The 25,195-nt window shown below is 34.0% G+C and overlaps 2 protein-coding genes across 4 annotated transcripts in view; both read left to right on the forward strand.

Moving 5' to 3' along the window:
• LOC106614865 (neuroguidin) overlaps positions 1-25,195 on the forward strand; it is a 137,072-nt gene that overhangs the window by 29,526 nt on the left and 82,351 nt on the right. The window lies entirely within an intron of this gene.
• Positions 19,900-22,419, forward strand: LOC106614864 (phospholipase B1, membrane-associated). 3 transcript variants are annotated; one of them, XM_070106755.1, is made up of 2 exons: positions 19,900-20,052; positions 20,849-22,419. In XM_070106755.1, exon 2 carries the CDS (start codon positions 20,954-20,956, stop codon positions 22,316-22,318), a length of 1,365 nt encoding a protein of 454 aa, XP_069962856.1. In that variant the 5' UTR covers positions 19,900-20,052; positions 20,849-20,953; the 3' UTR covers positions 22,319-22,419. The 3 variants fall into 3 exon arrangements, with proteins under 3 accessions (XP_069962856.1, XP_069962857.1, XP_014086266.2); XM_070106756.1 differs by having other exon boundaries at positions 19,920-20,052; positions 20,918-22,419; XM_014230791.3 differs by having other exon boundaries at positions 19,928-20,052; positions 20,914-22,418.

A 25,195-nucleotide genomic window follows, 5' to 3' on the forward strand; every position in this document is an offset into this window, starting at 1 on the left:
TTATACCATATACATATATTGGTTCATGAGTAAGATATCTTAGCAAAATTAACTGAACATATAATACTGTATATACTATAGTTTAATGCCGAAAGATGTGAAATTGGTCCACGAATTACCTAAACTCCAATATATTACATAAATGATTTTCGTTATTTCACCGGCTTTGATCTCTGCCAGTTGCAAGAGTACAACATTTTGGTTTCACCCATACTTAGCCTTTCGTTACTTGTTTATACTTGTCTTATGAACGTTTTAAATCATATTAAGTATTCAAAATATTAAAACGTTCTCCCCACAACTCTATTGAACCATATATATATATATATATACATTCAAAATTTACGATTTAACGTCGGAGAGTTATTTTCAAATTTGATAATCATTTTTATTTTGCAATAACAAATAAGTCTATTTTTTCGCTAAAAATTTAGTTTTTGTCTTCAAAGTTATAAAAATATTAAAAGAAATAAAAATGACGAAATGTACTGCGATAATAGGTAAAAATCGCTAACCGTCAGCATTTAGGAAAAAGCAAAAAAAAGTTGTCAGCAATTTTTAGGGAACCTGACCAACCGCTCATAAATTTGCGTGACTGTTATTTTTTTCAGGGACTTGTATATGACTGGCAATTGCTCCGTTTTTTTTTTAAGTATTCGGATAAACCGAATATATATATGTTCGAAGACGTAATCGAATTAAATTTTATTTATTTATTATTTTAAAGCACTCTAATGTACTCATACATTTTAAAACGTTAAAGTATACAAAATAATAATTCATAAGAAGTGACAGCTGCTTAAGTTTAAAATAATTACGGAATATTGCAATAAATACAATAATACAAAAATATCGTTAAAAAAAGAAAATGAAATCTTAAATAATTATTAAATTTTTAAATCATCTCGTCCATCATCTAAGAATCTTAAATTCTCTCAACATTACACTTTATACCTCTTGTGGCGCACATTTCACACCACTACACAAACACTATTACCATTACATTTCAGCAGACCAGACGCTAGACTAACCGCCGTTATTAAATAAAGAAGATGAAAATAAACGGAGAATACGAAAAAACAAATTTTAAAAATAAGAAAAAGAAATTAATAGTGAAAAACTTTTACTTTCATTGCGAATAAGTTGCGCTAAAATAGTGACACAAAAAGTCCAAGAAGAAGAAGAAAAAGAAATAATTGAAATAAAATGTAAAAAAGTGAACGAAAATCAACTGAAGCACTAACACAAATGCCAGTTATGCCGGCAACTAACTTATTTACACTTGTATGTACACCACGTGACATATTTTGCGGCACTTACAAGCGCTACAGCACACAACCACACACACACACACACGAAAGTGCTGAATACTTCGAGCGCATTTCTTATGCCAAACCAAGCTACCACCTGCCACATGTATATACTATGCAGTTATTGTTGTTGTTCTTCCCCCGTTGCAGCTTCTCCATTAGTTGTTGTTTTAGTTGTAATCCTTGAAACTGCATAGTGTCTTCTGCCAAGCGCATTCCCTTCTTTGCCAGCTGCGCTGACACAATTTGAGCTTTTCATTTCTTTTTGGCACTCCTAGTCATCAGCTACAACACCACAAGCGCCTTCTTCTAGCGCGCCACTCGACGCTGCAGCTTTTCGTGCTTTAATTCTCCGGTTTTTTATTTCAAAACTATTATATTTTTATATCTATATATAGAGATATGAGCGTACATATATATTTTTATGGCATTACATGCTTATAAATGGCGCTACACCATCTTGCCACACCTACGTGCTTTCATGCCACAACTGCAGAAATGGTGCTCTAACTTCCCTCAGCTGCCTGGGCTGCTCATCCAACTGTCTGTCTGCCTGCCTTTGCCGCTTTTGCTACTTAAACTTTTATTGCTGCCAACAAGTGTTTTTCTTTCTTTCCACCTTTTTTTTTTTAATAGTGCCGTTTTTGTTGGTTCTACACACTTATTCTTCGCCGCTTGCTTTGGCTGTGGCTGTGTCGGTCTTTGTGTCCGTGGCTGTCTCTCTTGTCGTTGTCGTCGTCGTTGTCGTCGTCGTTGAATTTCACACCATTTTCTAGCCAACTGCTGGCGCTTTTTGTGCGCCTGGTCCATGGACGCCAAGCCATGTCGTGCTGGCTCCTTTTCGCCGCTACAACATACGCTCCTCCGTTTATTCATTCATTCATTTATTTATACAAGTTAGTCTAGTAGTTTGCTTGAAAAAAAAATATATACATACATATATATTTTTTATTTATTTCTGCTCCTTCGTATCCATGCGCACTAAGCGATTTCTGCAGCTAAGTGAATGAAAGTAAATACCTATACACAGCAAGATATATAAACGTGAATTTATATAACTGTTAGTCTATGTCTTCGATACACCAGAAGCTTTTGCATATTTATTTGCCAGCTTTTTTATTTTATCTTTTTTATTTGCCGCTTCTGTCTGTCTCTCGACACTCTTAAGTTTGCGATTGCCACAGCCAGCCATTGCAGCTGAAGTTGCCTTCTTGTCTGGCAACGCTGTCTGCTATTTCCGAAGTGTGTCAGCGCTTTCTTTTGCTTTGTTTTTTTTTGAATATATTTTTAATGCGCTAGCTGTCTCGTTGCATATATGTATATGTATTTGTTGCTATCGCATCCTTGTCCATGTCCTTGAACCTTGACGCCTTGCCTTGACTCGTTTGCGCGTTCGTTTTGCTAACTTATATATATTTATATATATATACTTGCACATTTCAACAAGTCTGTATCTATTGCTTGACTATGTCGCTTTGGCGCCACAACGCTAGTCACTTCCTTGTCTGCATATTATTCTTATTTATTTATCATAACTGTATGTCTGTTTTATATTTGAAGATTACCTTGACTCAGTTTTTTAATCTTTCAGTTGCTTTTTTCTTGTATATTCCTCGCTATTTGCATGGCATTATTCTTGTAGTCGCTTGTCAAGTGTTTTAACGAGCTTTCATTCTGTGGCGTCGTATCTTTTGAGATAGAGAAACAGGATAATATGAGTAAAAATAAATACTTGCAGTAATCTGGCTATTTAAGGTTGCAAGAATAGAAAATAGCCGTTATCGTTCGAGTTTGAGTTTCGCATACTACTACTATTAATAGCCACGATTAGCTGATTCTAATTAGTTTTCTCATGAGACTAAAATTTCACGACATTTACTACTTTACCATTTCACTCAAAATTACCCTAAAACATATATATATATTTCTCTCGAACACTGAACTAAGAATGGAAATAAAAAAAATGTGAATATAAGCTTAATCTATAGACAAAGTCATTAATAAAGTCGGATCGACGTGAAAGCACTCGGCAGCAACCGAAATTATTACTGAGCAAACTGTTTAAAATTCAGAAAAATAGTAGGTGATGTCCCTCTCTTTAACTATTTCATGCAGCAATAAATAATATTATCGTTCCACATGTAAATACATATATATTATTTATACCTACTTGTAAAACAAAAGCTGTCAAAAAGTTTTAAATATCAAAGAAACGATAAATGTTATTGTTCGAAAAAGATCCTCTCAATCTCTGTCATTCAGAGCAGCTTATGAGAACTTTAATAATACTACAACTATATCTGGGCGAATAACACACAACCGAATATAATTTTTATTAGAATAGGCATTTTGAAGCCCAAATTTTTCAAAATGCATCACCTATTATTAATGTACATTGAACCATGTAAATGTACGTTTTTTATTCATATATGAAATAAAATGCCTCTTCAAAAGAAATATATACATATATCATAAAAAAAGTGTTTTTTCTTACCTGCTGGTGGATGTTACCCAAAAAAAAAAACATGAAAACTAATCCATTTTTTAAATTCATTGACAAACCTAGACCCTTTTATATTTTTGAAATTGTTGATGTTGAGCTAAGTGATTTATTTTAACAGCATCCTAAATGTATGCTCCAATAATTGGTGCTGTACTCAATTAAATTTTATAAACTCTCAAAAAAATAATTGATAATAGCATATAGAATTCTAGTACAATTTAAATGTCTAAATATCCATAAAAACAAAAGTATGAAGTGTTCCAAATATTTTAAATCAAATTTTATCATGTCCTAATATCATTTTATTTTTTCGTCTATACCTATTAAAACATTGTAAATTCATATTTTATCATCATTATTTTATTTATATATTACGAATAAGTCAAATAATTCTATATACCTATAAATGTTAAATACTATAATTATTTTCTTTATTTTTAGGTAAGTGCTTGGAACTACAGAATCATGGACCAAATATATTGTCAACATTACGATCACAACCCCTACCCTACTATTTACTGTGAGTATTTAAACTACACAAGTAACAATAGCTGTATGTTTTTTGTGACCTTTCATGAAAAGAATACTATAACTAGGTTGAAATACGTAAAAGAAATCAAAAAATCAGAACTTAAATTTCTTCTAAAAAAATTTACCCATATTCAGAAAGAAATATAAATTTTAAAATTTAAAAAAATTAAGAGCTTAATATATTTATAAAATTCTTTAAAATTGACAAAAAATATGTCTGGCTACTCGAGAAGAAATTTAATTTCATATGTCAATGCCAAGAGATAATTGAAGATAAGAAAGAAAATGAAATAAAAACGAAGTTATTACAAAATTAAGAGTTCTAATAAAACTTAAATATATATAAAATAATTATTGTGAATTTTAATAAAACTCGTTGTTTGGTCTTAATTGATATTTTTATTTTATAATTTAATTAATGTGTTTTTTTTTGTAATTTAATTTTTATTTAATATTTTTAATTCTTTAATTTAATTTTGAATTTATTAGTTGAATAATTATTTTAAATTAATTTTTTTTTTATTTTTTAAATTAAGTTTTTTATAATACTTTTAATTTTATAACAATATTTTTAATTTTTTTTTTTAATATTATTTTTTTGTTTAATATTATTTTTTTGTTTAATAATTTTTTTTAAATTCCATTTTTTTATTTTTTATTATTATTTACAATTAATATTTGTATAATACTTTTAATTTTAAAATATTTTGTGTTATATTATTTTTAATATTTTGTTTTTATACTCTCGCAACCTGTTGCTACAGAGTATAATAGTTTTGTTCACCTAACGGTTGTTTGTATCACCTAAAACTAATCGAGTTAGATATAGGGTTATATATATATAAATGATCAGGATGAAGAGACGAGTTGAAATCCGGGTGACTGTCTGTCCGTCCGTCCGTCCGTGCAAGCTTTAACTTGAGTAAAAATTGAGATATCTTTATGAAACTTGGTAGACATGTTTCTTGGTACCGTGAGACGGTTGGTATTGCAGATGGGCGTAATCGGACCCCATCGGACCACGAAACGCCATTAATCAAAAACAAATAACTTGCCATAACTAAGCTCCGCAATAAGATACAAGACTGTTATTTGGTACACAGAATCACATTAGGGAGGGGCATCTGCAGTTAAAACTTTTTTTAAAAAGTGGGCGTGGTCCCGCCTCTAATAGGTTTAATGTGCATATCTCCTAAACCGCTAATGCTATAATAACAAAATTCACTAGAAGCAAATGTTTTTAGCACTTCTATTGACGGTGTGAAAATAGTTGAAATCGGGTGGCAACTCCGCCCACTCCCCATATAACGGTACTGTTAAAAACTACTAAAAGCGCGATAAATCAAGCACTAAACACGCCAGAGACATTAAATTTTATCTCTGAGATGGTATAAGATGACTTTATAGGAACCGCGTTCAAAATTAGACAGTGGGCGTGGCACAGCCCACTTTTAGGTGAAAACCCATATCTTGAGATCTGCTTAACCGATTTCAACCAAATTCGGTGCATAACGTTCTTTTCATGTTTCTATGTCATAGTGCGAAAATGGGCGAAATCGGACTACAACCACGCTTACTTCCCATGTAACACCATTTTCAATTCCATCTGATTCTTTCACTTTCCACTATGCAAATCAGGTAACAATGATTATATCGGGGTAAAACTTTGCGTGAATAATGCAATTAAAGTATGCCACCTTGCGGCCAAAAATTGTCTAAATCGAACCAAAATTGTTCAAACCCCTAAGTACTAAATATGTGGACCCCAGTGCCTATAGTTGACCTTCTACCGAAAATATAAGTCAATCCACAAAGAAATCTCAAACGAGTATACCATTTGACTTTGCGAGAGTATAAAATGTTCGGTTACATCCGAACTTAGCCCTTCCTTACTTGTTAAATATATTTTTTTGATATTCATTGCTATCACCCATTTATGCTAAAAAATATGTTTATTCTTAACTAAGTTGTTTTATATACATTTATTTTACTTCCGCTGTTTCAACTTCTAATAATAAACGCTCCGTTTATTGATTTTGTATATTTGAATATCTTAAATTGCTTAGACTCACAGTTTAAGGCAGATGCCCCTCAACTCGTTAAAACATATTAATTGCAAAGTTCAAATTGAAGTAAGGTGCGACTTGCATTTGGCCTTATGTGCTGCAAATGCTTGAATTTATTATTGTTGTTTCCTGCTTGTCTTGGTGAATGCAACATTGTTGTTGCTGAAGTCAAGTTCAACGCATCAAGTCAAGTTCATCAACAAGCAAGACAATGAAGAATTATGAAAAAATGTAGATAATGGAGCATAAAAACTCATAGAGTTATGACAGTTTTCTGTGCTTATTATGTACTAATCAAATTTTATTTAATTTTTTATACCCTGAATAGGGTATATTAAGTTTGCCATGAGATTTGTTATATTCAGAAGGAAACGTCGGAGACCTGATTGGATAGCCATTAGCCATTTCCGTCTGTCTGCCTGTATATACGCGAATTAGTTCTTAACGATCTGAAATTAGGCAAACGTCATTTTCTCCCAAAGAAGCTGCTCATTTGTCGGAACCGAGGATATAGGATATATACTATAGCTGCTATACCGATCAAACTCCAGTTAATGTATGGAAACATTTTTATTTGTAAAGGTATCTTAACGAAATTTGGCGTAGGTTATATATTATATTTTTCAAATCGGACAACTATAACATATAACTGTCATACAAACCGAACGAATTATCATTTTATGCTATAAAAAATGCACCTGTGAAGGGTATTATAGCGTTGGTGCAGCCGAAGTTAACGGTTTTTTTTTGTTTTCATTTTATTTTATTTTTTACATTATTATTATTTGTTATTGTTTTTAACGATAAATATTTATTGCCTATTTACGATTTTTTTATCTGACGTTTTGATGTATTGCACCGTCGAAAGCACATGCTTTGCCTCGCGATCCCAAATTCCACCACTTGCAAAGTAGCTTCCATTAAAAGAGACTTTAAGTAACTACTTAAACATTTGTTTGGGCAAAAAAGCTGTCTAAATGTGTCTGAAATTGAAATGAATTGAAGCTCAAATACTTGCTAGAGTTAATGTTAGCGCACAAACGCACGCACTCACATACATACGCTCATTCATGCTTACAAGCCAGTACAAAGTCACCCGTAAGAGTTGCCCCAACTTCTTTTGTGCGGCTAATACTTACTCCATTAAAGTGCTGTGTAGTCAACTGTTGATCGGAGTGAATAGCTTGAATTGAGTGTAATTGATAAGTCTTTACACCCACATACATACATACATACGTAAGGTTTTCTACACATAATTTCATCAACGCATATTTGTGACTCCACATAAATATATCTAGATAAAACAAGTAAGGAAGTTCTAGGTTCGGGTGTAACCGAACATTTTATACTCTCGCAACTTGCAAGGGTCAAAGCCCGGGAAATTACTTCTTCTACTTTATATTAAAGGAAGTATTGATCCGATTCAACCCTTTTTGACACAAAGACATACTATAATCGAGAGTTTCATTTATTTATTTTATTATATTAATTTAAATTATATATCTTACACATTGACTGATATTTTCGGTAAAAAGTCAACTATAGGCACTGGCGTCCACATATTCAGTACCTACGGGCTTGAACAGTTTTAGTTCGATTTAGACAATCATTGTTGCTTGATTTGCATAGTGGATAGTGAAAGAATCAGATGGAATTTCAAATGGTGTTATATGGGAAATAGGCGTGGTTTAATCCGATTTTGCCCATTTTCGCACTATAACATAGAAATATGAGAGGAATGTTATGTACCTGTAATCTTTTTATGGGTCGGCCGGACCACACCCAATTCTAAAATTGTTTTTAAACTGCAAATGCTGCTCCCTGATGTGATCCTGTATACTAACTAACAGTCTGTTTTCTTATTGTGGAGCTTAGTTAAGGCAATAAATTTGTTTTTGATTAATGGCGTTTTGTGGGCGTGGCAGTGGTCCGATAACGCCCATCTGCAATACCAACCGTCTTACCTTAGATATCTCAATTTTTACTCAAGTTAAAGTTTGCACAGACGGACGGATGGACGGACAGAGAGTCACCCGGATTTGAACTTGTCTCTTCATCCTGATCATTCATATACTTGTACATATAACCCTATATCTAACTCGATTAATGTTAGGTGATACAAACAACCGTTAGGTGATACAAACAACCGTTAGGTGAACAAAGCTATTATACTCTGTAGCAACAGGTTGCGAGAGTATAAAGATAGCAGTTACAACTTATGTACAGATATACACATATATTATATATCTATGTTTGTGTGCGTTTGTGACCACAAGTAGCTCAATTCCATTTGTTAACAAGGCTTAAGTGCTTTTAATGTGGTTAGTGTGGCGTATGTATTGTTTACTCGCCACTACACTTATGCACTTATAATTTGTTTGCTTTAATTTTTTGTGTTTATTCTTCATGCTGTTTCCCGCTACTCAATTTGCTGATTACTCCGTCATGTTGCAATTTAACTTGACAACCACAACTATGCTCATTTATTATAAAGTAAGCGAACAATTCATTAAACATTTTAATGTTTTAAATTTATGCATTAATTGAAATTATGCGCGAATTCGTACAAAGAGCGGCTTGTAAAGACTTCGCGAAGATAATTATGTGCTGAAATTTATTGCCATATACTTGTAGTATTGTATTAAAACTAAAAGCCGCTACTTCATATTTTTATTATTTTGAATAATTTTTTATTTCCCACTTTCATTAATAAATTTTTATTCAAAAGTAAAATTTTAGGTCTATTCTCTTACCATGTGATCAAATTTGACCCAAAATGACAAAAATTACCTTCAGCGACTGAGTTTTAATGGAAGTTCCGAAAAAAGTCTCAATGTTAAGCTAGAAAGGCGCATTATCGTAATGAAGAATATATGAATTTTCTGCATGCAAATCTGGTCGTATACGACAAATTGTTTCACAACGACAAAGTTCTTCATTGACCCTTGGACCCTCTGAAACGAATTCATGTTGAATCCTACCACGTTTATCAAAAAAAAAACGATGAGCATCATCTTGGGTTTTGACCGGCTTTGAGTTGTTTTTTTTTTAGGTTTTTGCTCATTTTTGAAGTGCGATTCGTCAGATTGTTGGACAGTTTCGACGTCATATTCTTAAATACACGTCTCAGCACCAGTAATAATGCATTTGATGAATGTGAGGTCTACAGCTACGTTGTCATGCATTTCTTTTGCGCCCTCTAAACGACGTCGTTTTTGCAAAACATTCAGGCCTTTTGGTAAAGTCTAGCATTGACACGCTTCATACGCAAAACAACCTAATGTGTTGAGTCGCGTCGATAAGTGATATTCAGATCCATAGGAGATGTTCTGATCATCTGATAATAATACATTTTTTCCTAAATGGTCTGCTATTCTTAATGAAAAAAAGTTCTACCAGTTATTTAAATGTGAAACTTTAGGTGCTCACCGAAAACTTTAAAAATTAACCTAAAAGTCCTGCCTTGGAGGATTATTTTTTTCTCTGTATATAGGTTCATTTTAATCCAAAATTCGTCAGATTATTTTTTTTTTTGGTCGCCCTAAGCCAAATAAGGCGGTTAATGTGATTTTTATTTTGAGTTAGTCTAAGCAATCAGTCACAATCATACTAAAATTTGACGGTTTATAATTTTGAAGAGAAAACCATAAATTATATTCTTCATCTAGCACTTTAGACTGACTAAGGAGTATTTATTAAAGATAATTTGAGCCTCCGAAATGATTTAATCGTCCATCACAGACATATATGCGAATATATCTTAGGAATCGTTTATATTTTTAACGCACTTGGCCGTTGTTTTCCAAATGCTGCTCATCCTTTCCTTCATTCAACAGATTTTTTGACATTTTCGACACGTTTTTATTAGATCTTGACCATATGATACCTATATCCATAGAGGCCGGTTGACACCGCTGTGGCGGGTGATAATAGATTTACTCTTTTCATCCCCATGTAGCCTTTATCGTTGACCGAAGTGGAGTTTTAGTAGTAGTTAGTAGTTTTTAACAAAACCGTTATATGGGAAGAAGCGGGGTTATAGTCCGAATTCATCCATTTTCACAGGGTGGGTAGGAATGCCAAAAAAATGTGCTCTGAGCCCTGGTTATTATAGCTTGAACAGTTTAGGAGATATGTACATTAATGTTTTAGAGGGCGGGATCACGCCCACTTAACAAATTTTTTTTTTTAACCATAGATGCTCCTCGTAAATGCAATTGGTTGTACCAAATAAGAATCTTGGATCTTATTATGGGGCTAAGTTATGTATTTTGTGGGCGTGGCAGTAGTCCAATTCCGCCCATCTGCAATACCGACCATCCATGCGTACCAAGTTTCCTCAAGATATCTCAATTTTTACTTAAGTTATCGCCTGCACGGACGGGCGGACAGATAGACAGTCACTCGAAATTCAACTCGTCTCATCATTGTGATCATTTATATACTCGTATATATTTATAACTCCATATCTATCTCGATTAGTTTTAGGTGATAAAAACAACCGTTAGGTGAACAATTATGTAGCAACATGTTGCAAGATTAAAAAAATTTAGTTTTTTTTATTGATTACGATTCACTAAATCATATTAAATATATGAACAAAATTTGATTTCAATTAGAAGAGCTTCTGTTTTAAATCGCTTGTTACTCCAACCGTATCTTATGGAAAGTGATGTTACTTTATTTTGAATCTCTGGTGACGGTATATGTCTTATACCCATGAGTATACTGACTAGAAAGCAGCAAATTGTATGCTTTACTTGATTATTGGATCAAATGGAAGTAAATAGGTTCTTAACTTCTTCTTTATTGAAAACATGACATTCTCGTAGTTGAGGTGCGTTTATATTCTGAGAGAACTGCCTAGTTATCAGCATAAATGAGAACCTCTGTTATGTCCTTAAAATTCTCTTCACTCTTATACACGTTTAAGTATTCGCAAATCTGTAGATCGGATAGATTTTAAACAACTTTGCTTATGGCAAACGAAAAAGTACAATCCGCAGCGCTAGATTTTTCATATTCTTTTTTTTCCTTTTCAAGAACTTTTTTTCAGGCATTTCGGCAAGTTTTCGAGCTACCAAAGCTGGTGTGGAGACATCGTTCATTTTCTGCCCTGCAAGTGACATTTTCCTATTAGACTGCAATATTTCGCAGTTGGTTCTTATAAAACAAATCAGTCCTTTCGATTGACGAAGAACGTGCGCACATTCCTTATGTTGAATGCATATACGCAATAAGAAACTAATTAGAAGGCAGTCTAGCACTGCCTGTGCTACTCAGAGGCATCCACCACTTCTGTATGAAGGTATATAAGCGCTTTTATATACTGTTGTATAGGTATTAAATTAGCTGGTCGCTGTATATAATATATCCGCAAGCCAGCAATGAATACGAAAACTGTCGAAATCATTAAGACAGACAGTCAAGAAGCGAATACTACGCTAAAATACTAATTTCATGCATATGCATATAGTAGGTACTTACATAAATATATAAATACATACTTGAAAACATATGTACATACTTGTATATGTAGGAATGCTTATTTTGGTATGTGCCACATACATCAGCTTCGAGACGGCCTAAAATATTACTGCGTTGTGCCTATAGGGTTGCTGAAATCTGCCCATATGTATTGCCAGTTACAATCGTGTACATGCAACAACTTATATACCGTTATTAAGCGTTGCATAATCACATGCCTGCATGTAGGTTCTGTAAGTGTGGTGCACAAAACTTCTGTTCGCTTGCTGAACAGTTAGCACATCCAGACATATGTACATACTTGCCAATACAGCCAGCAAGTCCATTTGAGGTTATGCAAATTTAGCTGCACTTTCCATACTTCCGTTGCGCTATTTACTATCGATACATCTTATGCTTGTTGTTTACTGCACTCTTGCAAGTAAGAGTTGGATGTGTTCAGCTGCATCTGATACTACTTACCACTTTCTACTTGCTCTTGCTGCTTGCAGAGGCCTGCTTATATGCTTTGCTGAGAGTTTACTTGCCCCCTTGAAGTTTCTTGTATAATGTTTACTGTTTCTGGGTATCGCTGCTTATTGAGCGCCAGCTCTCTATTACACGCATTCTCTCTATATTTTCCTTGGTGTCGTACAGGGCGTATATGTAACATTATTATAGCCCAAACAGGGTTTGTCAAATTTTGTAACACCGAGAACGAAACGTCGGAAACCCTTTAAAAAATATATATAAATGATCGAGCGAGACGAGCTGAATCTATTTACCAATGTTCGTATGTTTATCTATCTGTTTATATACGAAGTAGTCCCTCAGTTTTTGAGATATCGATTTTGCACACGTCCTTTTCTTCCCAAGTAGCTCACCATTAGCGGACGACTATTGCGTACAGCTGACATATAAACTGACCGTTCCAAATCAATTTCTTGTATGAAAAACTTTTTCACTTAACAAGATATCTTTACGAAATTTGGCACATAATATTGTCAAAATAGGCGCTACAATCTTCTAACATATTTTTCAGATCGGACCACTGTAGATTATAGCTGCCATCCAAACTGACTCAAAATCAAGACAAAGAACTTTTTGTATACCCTTTTAAGCTATAAGCAATGCCTCTATTAAGGGTATTGCAAGTTCATGTTTTCACACACAACTAAATTCCATTATTTGCAACATTAAATATTTACCAAACAAAAACACTCCCAAAAATATATTTATAGCAACAATAATTTACAGTATTTTTGTCTGGCCACCTTTGGAGGCTTAAGTCACTGGCCAGCATTCAAATCCAGCTGTTTGTTTGCCAGATTTTCATTTCTCTTATTTTGTATGTATATGTGTGTGTATATATATGTACATGCCTTTGTGTATGGATTTGTATTTTTGTGCATGTATATGTTTGTGTGTGTGCTTGCTTTTGTGTCCGTTGTGACTTTCGAATTTTATAAAAGTTCTCTTGCAGTCATTTATCGACAATAGCATGCATCGATATGTATGTACAGGAATTTGTTTGCCTGCATGTCTGCCCATTACACTCATCGTTTAGCTGCCACTTTATCTTTTACCAGCGCTCAGCCGGATGGCCTTCCTTTCCTTTTGCTGACGACGATAAACTCTGGCTGCCAGAAAGCTGCTCCCTATGAAAGAATGCCATAAGATTTAGTTATAAAACTAGAGCAATAGGTTAATATACATATATGTATGTATGTTTAATGCATTTGCATACATTTACCGTAATCATTTATTTTCTATCCGCACATACATATATGCATTTATATATATATGCCTCTAACTCACTGCCGGCAATATACATATGTGTTAATGAATAACTGCGCATATGAGCGTGTGTATGTGAGCTGGCATGTTGCAAATCTTCACATTCGTCTGTTCGTTTTGTGTGTGAAAATTTCACACTTGCACTTCAGTTTCTCGACAACTGGCTATGTCCCTGTGCTTGTTTGTGTGTGTGTCTTCTTCAACCTTGAAAGTTGTATAATAAAATTAAAAGAACGAAAATAGCAAAACCACTCACAAACTTTTAGTTCAACGTCTACATACTATAAATATATGTAGTAAACATATATAGTAAGCATATTACCGGCAGCACACTTAATATATATACTCTCGGATGTGTATGTGTGTATGCTTTTGTATAATATATGCCAGCATAAGTGTGTTTATCGTTGCCAAAGTTAAACACTTGGCACATTTTCTCTATTGCCGGGGTTTTTGCAGACAGCGTGTCTGCAAAGTTTCAATTGCCTTGCACTACTACTTTCTCACCACCCCACGCACTCGCCCTCGCACACCCAAAACCGCTCCACCTCATTTAGTTTTCTTGCACTTCTGGCTGCTTCTGCACTACTTGGCCTTTTTTGTGCGGCAAAGTCACTTCTGTTTGTTGATATTTATTTTCATTGACCTAATATAAAGTTCAGAAATATTTAATGGTTTTTCCAGCTTAAGGTGGAAACATAGGTAGGGTCTTAAAGCGCTTTAGTACTTTCGATTTTGTTGCATGTGTGAATTTGAAGCCGCTTTATATTAAATATCCGATAATAGTGTGATTTGGGTGTAGTTAAATTTGTATTTGGTGTTGTTCTATTTTGATATTCACGCGAATCCATGAGTTTCTCACAAATACCTAATCCAATGTGTACAAATTTTCTTCGTATAATTCTCTTTTTCTAAATAATATCTGATTTCGGGTGTAACCGAACATTTTATACTCTCGCAACTTGCAAGAATCAAAGCCCGGGAAATAAGATGGCATACTTTAAACGCATTATTTACACAAGTGAAAAGTGAAAGATTCAGATGGAGTTTAAAATAGTATTAAATGGGAAATAGGCGTGGTTGTTATCCGATTTCGCCCATTTTCGCCCTATAACATAGAAATATGAAAAGAATGTTATGTACCTAATTTGGTTGCAATCGCTTAAGCAGATCCCAAAATATGGGTTTTCACCTCAAAGTGTTCCTATAAAGTCACCTTATGCAATCCCAGCGATAACATTTAATTCTCTGGCGTCTTTAGTGCTTGATTTATCGCGCTTTTAGTAGTTTTAACAGTACCACTGTAGAAGTGCTAATAACATTAGTTCTCAGTGAATTTTGTTATTATAGCTTAAGCGGTTTAGGAGATATGCACATTAAACCTATTAGGGGGCGAGACCACGCCCACTTTTAACAATTTTTTAAACTGCAGATGTCCTACCCTAATGTAATCCTGTATACCAAATAACAGTCTTGTATCTTATTTTTATCTTAGTTGTGGCAATTTATTTGTTTTTGATTAATGGCGTTTTGTGGTTCGACCAACCGTCTTACGGTACCAAGAAACATGTGTACCAAGTTTTATAAAGAAATCTAAATTTTTACTCAAGTTACCGTTTGCACAGACGGAGGGACGGACAGACAGTCACCCGGATTTCAACTCGTCTATTCATCCTGGTCATTTATATATAATTAACCCTATATCTAGATCGATTAGTTTTAGTTGATACAAACAACCGTTAGGGGAACAAAAATATTATACTCTGTAGCAACAGGTTGCGAGATTATAATACAGTAATGTAAAAATAATGTAATTGTAATGTGCATTTTCAGAATTTAATGTACCTTAATAATCGGTGACTCTTTTTGAAAAATTCTGGATTCCCTTTATCCCATAGCCGATCTTCAGAAGGACCTCTATCTAAAATCCAAAAACAAAGAACAAAAATTTATTATTACTATAAATGAGTACAGGTAATGGCCAAAATACTAGTTAAAAAATTGATATTTGACAAAATAGCGGCTGTCCAAAAAAAATTGCGTTGTGAAAAAAATTTTATTTTAGATGGTTTCGGACAAATTTTTCTCACCGATTACAGTGAGTTAAAAATACGCTCTTATCTCGGTAACTATTTGCCGGATTAACTTCAAATTTTTTTTGCATATGCACAGTCATATGCGCAAAAACAAAATAGATTTTTAGAAATTTACTAGATAGTTCATATCTGCTATCTTTTATCATGCTCTAGACTTCTTGTCATGACAACACCCATTGATTGTCTTACTAAATCTACTATTTTGTAGTTAATTTATTCTGCCCGTTCAACTGGTGTCGAAATGACCTAAATCAAACTATAAATACAATTTCGATTTAGCGGGAAGGTTTGTAACAATGCTTTCAATGGCAAATATATATCTCGAATATCATCAGTATTGGAGCAGGAAGACCATGATTGGTAATAAATTGGCTCAAGCACGACCTCGTGCGACAATTATTTCCAAATTTAGTGCCCCTTCTTTAAAAAATTGATGTATCGAATCATAAATATTATTATATATTAACCCATAAAACACAACAGCAAGTTAGAAAGCACTTGCCTATAAACTATTACCCCTGACCACTCTTTGAAAATTATACTAATTCGTCGATTTTGTTGTTCACTTTGTATACCCTTCGTATATCGAATATGACCAAAATTGGACTATAAACACAATTCAAATTTTGGTGTCACCTCGCGAGAAAGTGTTTGATAAATCAAGTTTTCTTTCCTTAGAATTTAAATGTATTCAATGTAATCGGAATTAAATCCCTAATATCATTATTGATAATAATTGAGGAGCCAAAAAAATTTAAGGAAATTTAGATTCCTTATCTGAAAAAATATTTACCTCCAATTTGCGGAAACCTATCAAGATTTTATTAAGCAAACAACCTTTGAAAAGTGTAAAAAGCAGTAACAAAACAAAACCTTGCTATTTATCATGGCTACACATCATGGTATTTATTTTGATTCAGTTCATTGTGTCCCTTTATTTCAAAAATATTAAACATTTTATGAAATTAATGTATAATGCATCAGGAAGGACAATACATAAATATGTCCAAAATATGTGAGAAAATATTGCTAGCAAGCCGGATATTTAGCAAATCGGCTAACGGTGTAATAAAAGGTAAGCTATGGCGGATTTGAAACGTCGTAGTTTCGCTGAGATATTATTTGGAGATCTAAAATATTGATATTTTTGAGAAATACAGTTTATAAGCTTTTTAAGAAATAACAAACCACGACAAAACAAATGGACATTTATTATTGCTTGTTTTACGATTTTAAATTTTAATCAAACCTTCATATTCCTAAATTTTATTTTATAAATTAAGTAAACATTAAATATCCCTCTCCTAAATCGGTAATAGCACAGATAAAGATATCATATATGTTATTATCAGCAACCTCTGCGTAGGGAGCCAACGACGCTAGGGACAGCTCTGCATTTTATTCTTTGACATTGCCGAAATGACGTCTACATTGTATAATATGTTGCAGCCTAGCCGAGCGGGTCACCGCTCACCACGCGACTTTTTTCTAATACGTACATTTTGAAATTCGGGATATCTCTCGAATCGAATGTCCGAATCGAATAATTCAAAAAGGCATACAAAGCCATTGAATCAGTCATAAATATGAAGAAATTAATTTTGATAAAGATTAGTACTAGTGTACAAATGAAGAGCTTTTACAGAGGCGGAAGTTTAACTTTTTTTTTTTTGTTTTGTTTTATAAAAGAGTTATTGTGGTTATATAGGTTTTATTTGTAACGCGATGTTAAACTTTTTTTGGGTTATTTGTTTACATCTTAGGTTACATTATTTTCGTTTTAGTAAAATTTTTTAGTTTTTTTGAAAATATAATATAGCTTATATTCAGCGGAGATAGTATAACTTCCGAACTTCCAAACAAACAATCAAATCTTTCCTCTTTAAAATATTAGCGTAAATAACTTTGTTAAAATTTAGACTAGCGTTCTTAATCAAGACCGCTATAGTCGACTAATGTTAAGGAGTGCAGTAGTCGGCATTGCAGGAGCTGCTTTAATCTCACTTTTGTTTCCCAATAAATACGTTCTGGTACCCTGTCCACTTTCTAGGAAAAATTAATTAACAAAAATTTAATAATAATGATTTTAGTTTTTTAATCTCAATGGTGAATCTGAGTCAAACCACCTTTGACATGTCTTCAGCAGTATTAATTAAGCCCGAAAAATGTGTACTATCTTCTCTATAGTAGTATCGAAATAGCTAATGAAATTTGCTTTTAGTATTTTCCCCTCCTTAAATATAGAGGCCATCCTGATGGAGACATTACTTTTTTTTCCTAGATACATATTAACTACTTAATGTTATTATTTTGATAAAGTATACACATATATAAATTGAACTAAAGTTGTATTCAATTACATTCCCTGGCAAATAGATTTTTTCGGGACCTATTGCCAAAATTCATCTAATTCCAAGAGGAAATAATATATAAACTGAACTACAGTTCTTATTTTTAAACTCTTGCAACATGTTGCTACAGAGTATTATAATTTTAATCACCTAACGGTTGTTTTTATCCCCTAAAACTAATCGATATCTATTATTAGGTTATGTATATATAAATGATCAGGATGAAGAGAGTTGAAATTCGGGTGCTGTCCGTCCGTCCATGCAAGCGATAACTTAAGTTAAAATTGAGATATCTTAATGAAACTTGGTACTCATATTCCTTTGCATCCAATGGAGGTTGGCATTGCAAATGGGCGGAAGCGGACCATTGCTACGCCAAAACGCCATTAAACGAAATTAGAGATAGAAAACTAATTTGATACACAATTTTTTTAAAGTAGGAGTGACTCCGCCCTAAATGTTTAAAGGTACATCTCTTCCAAACCGCTTAAGATATATCCACCTAACTTGCTGAGAAGAAGTAACTGCTACTAAAAGTACTATACCTCACTTAATAAATGAACCACATGCATTAAATTTCACAAACAAGATGGTAGAAAGAGCTTTTTAGGACATGGTGTGAAAATTGGACAAGAGGCGTAGCACCGCCCACCTTTGGGGGAAATGATATACCTCAGGAAGTACTCAACCGATTTCAACCAAATTTGGTGTGTGAGGTTAAACAAACATTCCTATTAGACACTGCAACAATAACAACCTAATTCCGTCTGATTCTTTCACTTTCCAGTGTACAAATCAAACAGCAATAAAGTTATCACAATAAATCTTTGGGTAAAAGCAGGTCTGCACTTCCCCTAGCCCCCATATACCTAATTTTCGAACCTCCAGTTGACTTTATACCGCATCTATCGGTCAATATGTAAGATTCTTAATGAAATTCAGAAGGATAACAGTGTATCCGTTTTCCTTTAATGAATAAAATCACGGCGATACTTAGTTTAATATAAAGTTTCATCAAAGCCTGAAGGTGTTCCTCCGCCTTTGTTCCTTGCAAGTTGCAAGAGTATGAAATGTTCGGTTACACTCGAACTTAGCCTTTCCTTACTTGTTACATATAAAAGAGTGAATTAACAAAAGTAAAAATTTTGATCGTAAAAATACGGTAGCAAGGTAAATTACAAGGCATTCAATCACTTTAAATCAACTGTCGTAAGTTTGAACTTTTTAGCGATTTTTTATTTCTTCGAATTTATTTGTCTTAAAACATTATTTACAATAACTCATAATTTGTATGTAACTCCGCGTGAACCTCAAGTTCAAGAGCATGAAAGCGAATTTCATTGCACCTTTTTAAGGTGTGTTCATACGTTTGTGCGACTCAGTGTGTATGTGTGACAGTGTACTGTTTGTGTTGGGTCAACAAATTTTAATTGAAACGAAGTTCTAAGCGAGCGCCAGGCGTCGTTAACATGACATTTATGCCATTTAAAGTGCCACACTAAATTTATTTAACTTTTTTGTAGTATACTTTTTTTGTTGTTGTACCGCAACAAACAAACTGACTAATTAGGCGTTGTAAGGACAGTGGAATGAACTTGCTTATGCGCACTCTGGGGTCTACAAATACGTATGAATATTTTTAATTTTTTTCTTACTTCCATTTTTTTATCTACTGTGTTGTATAAAGTGTTGAAGCTACGATTTATTGCTATATCGCTGATCTTTCAGTGCAACTGTAGCCAAAAAAAATATAAATGAAAAGCTAGAAACAAAAATTTTTCAATGCCTCGCATTTTATTAAAATACTTTTTGAGTTTATTTAACAATTTCATTTGTTCAACGCACGAGAAAGCGTTAAGAAGTCTCGGTTCGGCTCGAATTGAAAAATCGGTTGTGGTTGCGAAGTTCTTCAAAAACGGAAAGATTACAAAGGTGCGCAAGCTTTTATTTTCTAGTGATGTAAAGAAAGCTTTTTAAAGGACAAAAAAACGATTTTTAAAAATATATAACAACAATCTCAAAATTATAAAAAAATAAAAAAAAGTTGTCAAAAATCGATTACATTTTCCATGCAGTAGTTAGTAATTTTCCAAGAACTTGTTTTGAGCCTCGGCTCGCTAGGCTTATCTTCAGTGCCTTAAGCGAATGATTTTTACCAGTTTCAAGGGACTCATGACGCATTTCCTGAAGCGGATATTTTAATTTTGAAAATAAAAAAAGTCAATGGGAGCCAAATCTGATGTCTTTTGGACAGTTTCGCCGTCATATTCATAAGCCCACGTCATCAGTAATGATGCGTTTGATGAATGTAGTGTCCTCAGCTATATTTTCAACCTTTACTTGACGTCGTTTTTCAAAAGGATGGACGACTCGCAAAAGGCAAGTTTTGATGACCTTCGCTGAATGCTTTACGCAACTCAAATAAAGCGTATCCAAAACACTTCTGTAATTAGTCTAAATTATCCTGCATGGTTCAACCTGTTCCGTCGTCACTTCTTTACTATCGCGAGTTTTATCTATAGTTTCACGTCACGTCACCACGGCGGGAATTCTGAAAACATTCAATGTGAATCGCTAGTTGTTTGAAATTGTTTAGTAATTACTCTAAAGGTTTAATCATTGATCTAAGCGATTTCTTTAAGTCCTCATGCGGTTTCTGTAGTTTACAGTCAAATTTAGACTAAATGTTTTTTTAGTAATAAAGACTTTTTTTTCAATTCGATTTTAGACAACTTTTTGTAGCGAGAAAAAAGTGGAAAAGACTTATAAAATATATTCTATACTCTACCGCAGATAGATCTAACTCCATCTTGCCTCCATCCAATAAAAGAATATGTCAACTTTTCTACGCATGTCACCAACTCAGGTGATACTGCTGCTACTTTGCCTATTTTGCCTGCAAAACACAACGCAAAGTTGGGAATTTTTACGTCGCCTGCGGCAAAAGAAGGCCGATAAAATTTGGGCACGCCTTATAGGACAGCGGACTGTGGACGATGTGCATGAAGCATTCAAAGGCAACATGCTCATTACGGACTTGGATCGCAATATGCGTCATATTTTCGTCAACCTGCGACGCTATGCCATGGAACGCGCCGATATGGATCAAATATTTGCAAAGAATCGTGCTGATGGCAAAATGCAACCGGTCATACCGCCAACGGAACCATTTCCTTGTGACCTCAGCTATGCGCGCTCCACATATCCACCCACATCGGTGCATGAGTTGCGTCCAGGCGATATTGATGTGATTGCCTCCATCGGCGATTCGCTGTCCGCTGGCAATGGTATTATGTCCGATCGTGTGATACATATTTTAAATGAATTTCGCGCATTCTCCTTTTCTGGTGGTGGTTATGGTGATTGGCGCAGTTATCTGACGCTACCGAACATTTTTCGTGTCTTCAATCCGAATCTCTACGGCTACTCAATCGAAAATGAATTAACGGTAGACAGCACATCACGTCTAAATATCGCCGAACCGATGATCATGTCACGCGATCTGCCTTTTCAAGCAGGCGTACTCATCGATCGCATGCATCAGGATCCCAATGTTGATATGAAGAATCATTGGAAATTACTCACCATATTTGTGGGCAACAATGACGTATGCTCGGATATGTGTCATTATGACAATGCAACAGAGTTTATCCATCGTCATGAACTCGATGTGCGTCGTACGCTCACTTTGCTGCGTGACAACGTGCCACGACTGCTGATCAATCTAGTGCCGGTACCGAATATGGTTATCACGATCTATCCAATGCAAAATGTACCTTTCGGTTGCTTTGCTGTACATCATCTCGGCTGTCATTGTATATTCAGTCACGCTGTCGGCGAAAAAGAACTACATGAAGCTTACGATCGCATAACACGCTGGCACGAAGCTGATCAGTATATTGTTCAGTTGCAGGAATTCCAAACAAATGATTTTGCCGTCGTTTATCAACCGTTTACGGCACATGTACCACCACCAAGACTTGCAAATGGCGAAATAGATTACCGTTACTTTGCCAGCGATTGCTTCCACTTCAGTCAGTTGGGTCATGCCGCCATGGCGAATACTCTGTGGAATAACATGCTGCAACCGTTAGGTCAAAAGCAAGTCAATATGATGCCGCCATTCAGTCATTTTGAGTGTCCCACCGAACAGCGGCCCTACATTGCTACCTTTCACAATAGTTGGGAGCGGAAGTGAAGCGTTGAAGTTCCTTGTTAATATATTTTTTATGTTCTTAATTTGTTAGTGAACAAAATTATACGAATTATTTGAGAAATACAACTCTTAAGATAAAGTAAAATATTGTTTTAACCTAAGTAATGGTGTAAATATAATAAAAAGTAAAAGTTGTTGGAAATTTATGCTTTTTTATTTGTGGCTAAGAAAACTATTTTGACAGAGACTTACAATGGTGGGAGCAACAGCAACTTTTGTTTGATACAGCTTGTTTTAAGTGAACTTATTTGAAATTCTTATTCTTAAATTAGTCAGTTTACACAGTGTTTTATAGAATGCAATAGCTTTCAAGTAGGTGACAGGTTTCAGCAGGTGAAATGATATATGATAAACAGTTTGCTAGTGCATATACATATAATTCCAGTAAATAAAATAGTTGGGACAAAACATTATTTAGCCTCAAATATATTGGGTGGTATAACAACGAAACAAATGGCAGTCGAAAAGGAACAAAGTCGGGGGTTCACGGCAGGTGCGACAAAGCTTCCCAACCGCTGCTTTCCAAATAGTTTTCAACCGGTCGTGCAATATGAGGCCGGGCGTTGTCATGATAGAAAATTATTTCTTGCAAAGTCCGGACATTTGTCGAAAAATACTCGTTCCAATTTGAGGAGTCAAGTATTGTCAGTAGCGTTCCCTATTAATGGTTTCACCTGGTTTGAGAAGTTCAATACAGCACGCGCTTCTGACTCCACCAAATATCATTTTTTTTCGTTTAGAATAATTATAAATATATACAATAAATAATCAAAAAGATCCACAAAATTTAAGGTAACAGAGTTCCCACTGGGTGTCTTTAGTTCCTCTCATGCCAATTACTGTTATAGACCCAATATAATATTATTTACTTGTGTAATATTAGCTGCCTTCGATGCGCCGAGCGTTACTCTCCAACGAAGCGAACAAATTTTACCAGTTGCTCAAATAAACGAGCAGTACTTGTGGTGCAACCCTGTGCTAAGTTGTCTGTTGACGCATGCGCCATAGTGTTATGATTTCTTCTTAGTGGAGAAATTATTTTTTAACCATTTGTTTTTGTTTTTTATAAATTACTATAATTGATTTTAAGTCTTCAGTTTTAAAAATACAAGAAAAATTTTTTGTATTTTCATTTGTTATCTGAACCATTCACAATAATAAAACTGATCTTCCATATGCAAAATAAAACTTGCTAGCAATGAAAATAGCGGTTATACGACTTTAATGAGGTATCCGCATACTCTCTTGCACGAATTCAACTCGATAACTTTGTTGTTGCTTTTACATGTAATTTTTTTGACAAGAGAGTTGAAACGAGCAGAGAAATGGCGAATCGAAGACAGCTAATATTTGCAAGAAAATTATTTTTAGGACGTTTGAATCCAATTTTCGCTTTTCAATTACACCACTCCACAAATCTGTTACAAAAATGATGTGCTAAGAGGTCTGAGGGGGTATGATGAATTTGAGTTCAAAAATTTACTACTTACTAACTACCTTACCATAGACTAGAAAGGCCGATATACATATTTTTGTTTAAAACATTACAATTTTGAATATGCATTTTTGCGACAGTTGCGACATGTAATAATTATAGCTAAAGCAATAGTTATGAAGCACAAATATTTTAATTTATTTTATAAGAACATGTTAAATATGGAATAAAAATTATACATTCTTAGTTTAAAATATTCCTTATGCGAAGCTTTTTGGGACAAATATATATATATATATTTATACTCTCGCAAGTTGTTGCTACAGAGTATAATAGTTTTGTTCACCTAACGGTTGTTTGTAACAGCTAAAACTTATCGAGTTAGATATAGGGTTATGTGTGGCATGTCTCACTTTTAGAGGAAAACCCATATCTTGGGATCTTCTTAATCGATTTCAACCAAATTCGGTACATAACATGCCTTTCATATTTCTATGTTATAGTTCGAAAATGGGCAAAATCGGACTACAACTACGCCTATTTCCCATATAACACCATTTTAAATTCCATTTGATTCTTTCACTTTCCAGTATGCAAATCAAGCAACAATGATTGTATCTGGGTAAAACTTTGCGTGAATAATACTTTTAAAGTACGCCACATTGTGACCAAAAATTGTCTAAATCGAACCAAAACTGTTTAAACCCCTAGGTACTGAATATGTGGACCCCAGTGCCCATAGTTGACCTTTTACCGAAAATATCGGTCAACTAAAACATAGAACAAGGCGGCAAGATCCACAAATAAATCTTATGCGAGTATACCATTTGATTTTACGAGAGTATAAAATGTTCGGTTACATCCTAACTTAGTCCTTCCTTACTTGTTTTAATTTAGTTTTTCGTGTCAAAAAATATTTTTTAGTTGCATAATTGAGTTTAAATTTTATATATTTTTAATTCACACAATTTTTTGTATTAGTTAAAAACAAATTTTTTTTTTGGAGAAGAAAAATTAATATACTTTTCGATAAAAAGTTGTGTAGAAAAGTCAGAAACCTTACTCGAAACCAACTCTATTTATTCTTTCATATTTTTGGTAAGCTTTTTAAAACATTAAAGTCAAATGATTTCTGACTTATACCCCCTTACCTATAAATCCATGAAATAGCGTCCATCTAGAAACTCAATATTTAATAACCCACACCGTGGCATAATTGTCAACAACACCCAGTTTGATTTTAATTTAAAAGATTTTTCATACTTATGAATTTTATGGTTTTTATTTTGTTTTAAATTTTTAATTAAACGAAACAAATTATAAAAAAAATAACTGCTTATAATGCAGAAAAATATGCATGGCAACGGCGCAAGCGATGCTGTTGGGTTGGCGGCTAAAAACTGTGAAAAAGACCGTGAGGGTAA

This window comes from Bactrocera oleae, chromosome 3 (genome assembly GCF_042242935.1).
Source record: "Bactrocera oleae isolate idBacOlea1 chromosome 3, idBacOlea1, whole genome shotgun sequence".
NCBI lineage: Eukaryota > Metazoa > Arthropoda > Insecta > Diptera > Tephritidae > Bactrocera > Bactrocera oleae.

Coding starts and splice junctions, on each gene's coding strand:
- LOC106614864 (XM_070106755.1), top strand. CDS start 20,954: ATGTCAACTTTTCTACGCATGTCACCAACTCAGGTGATACTGCTGCTA.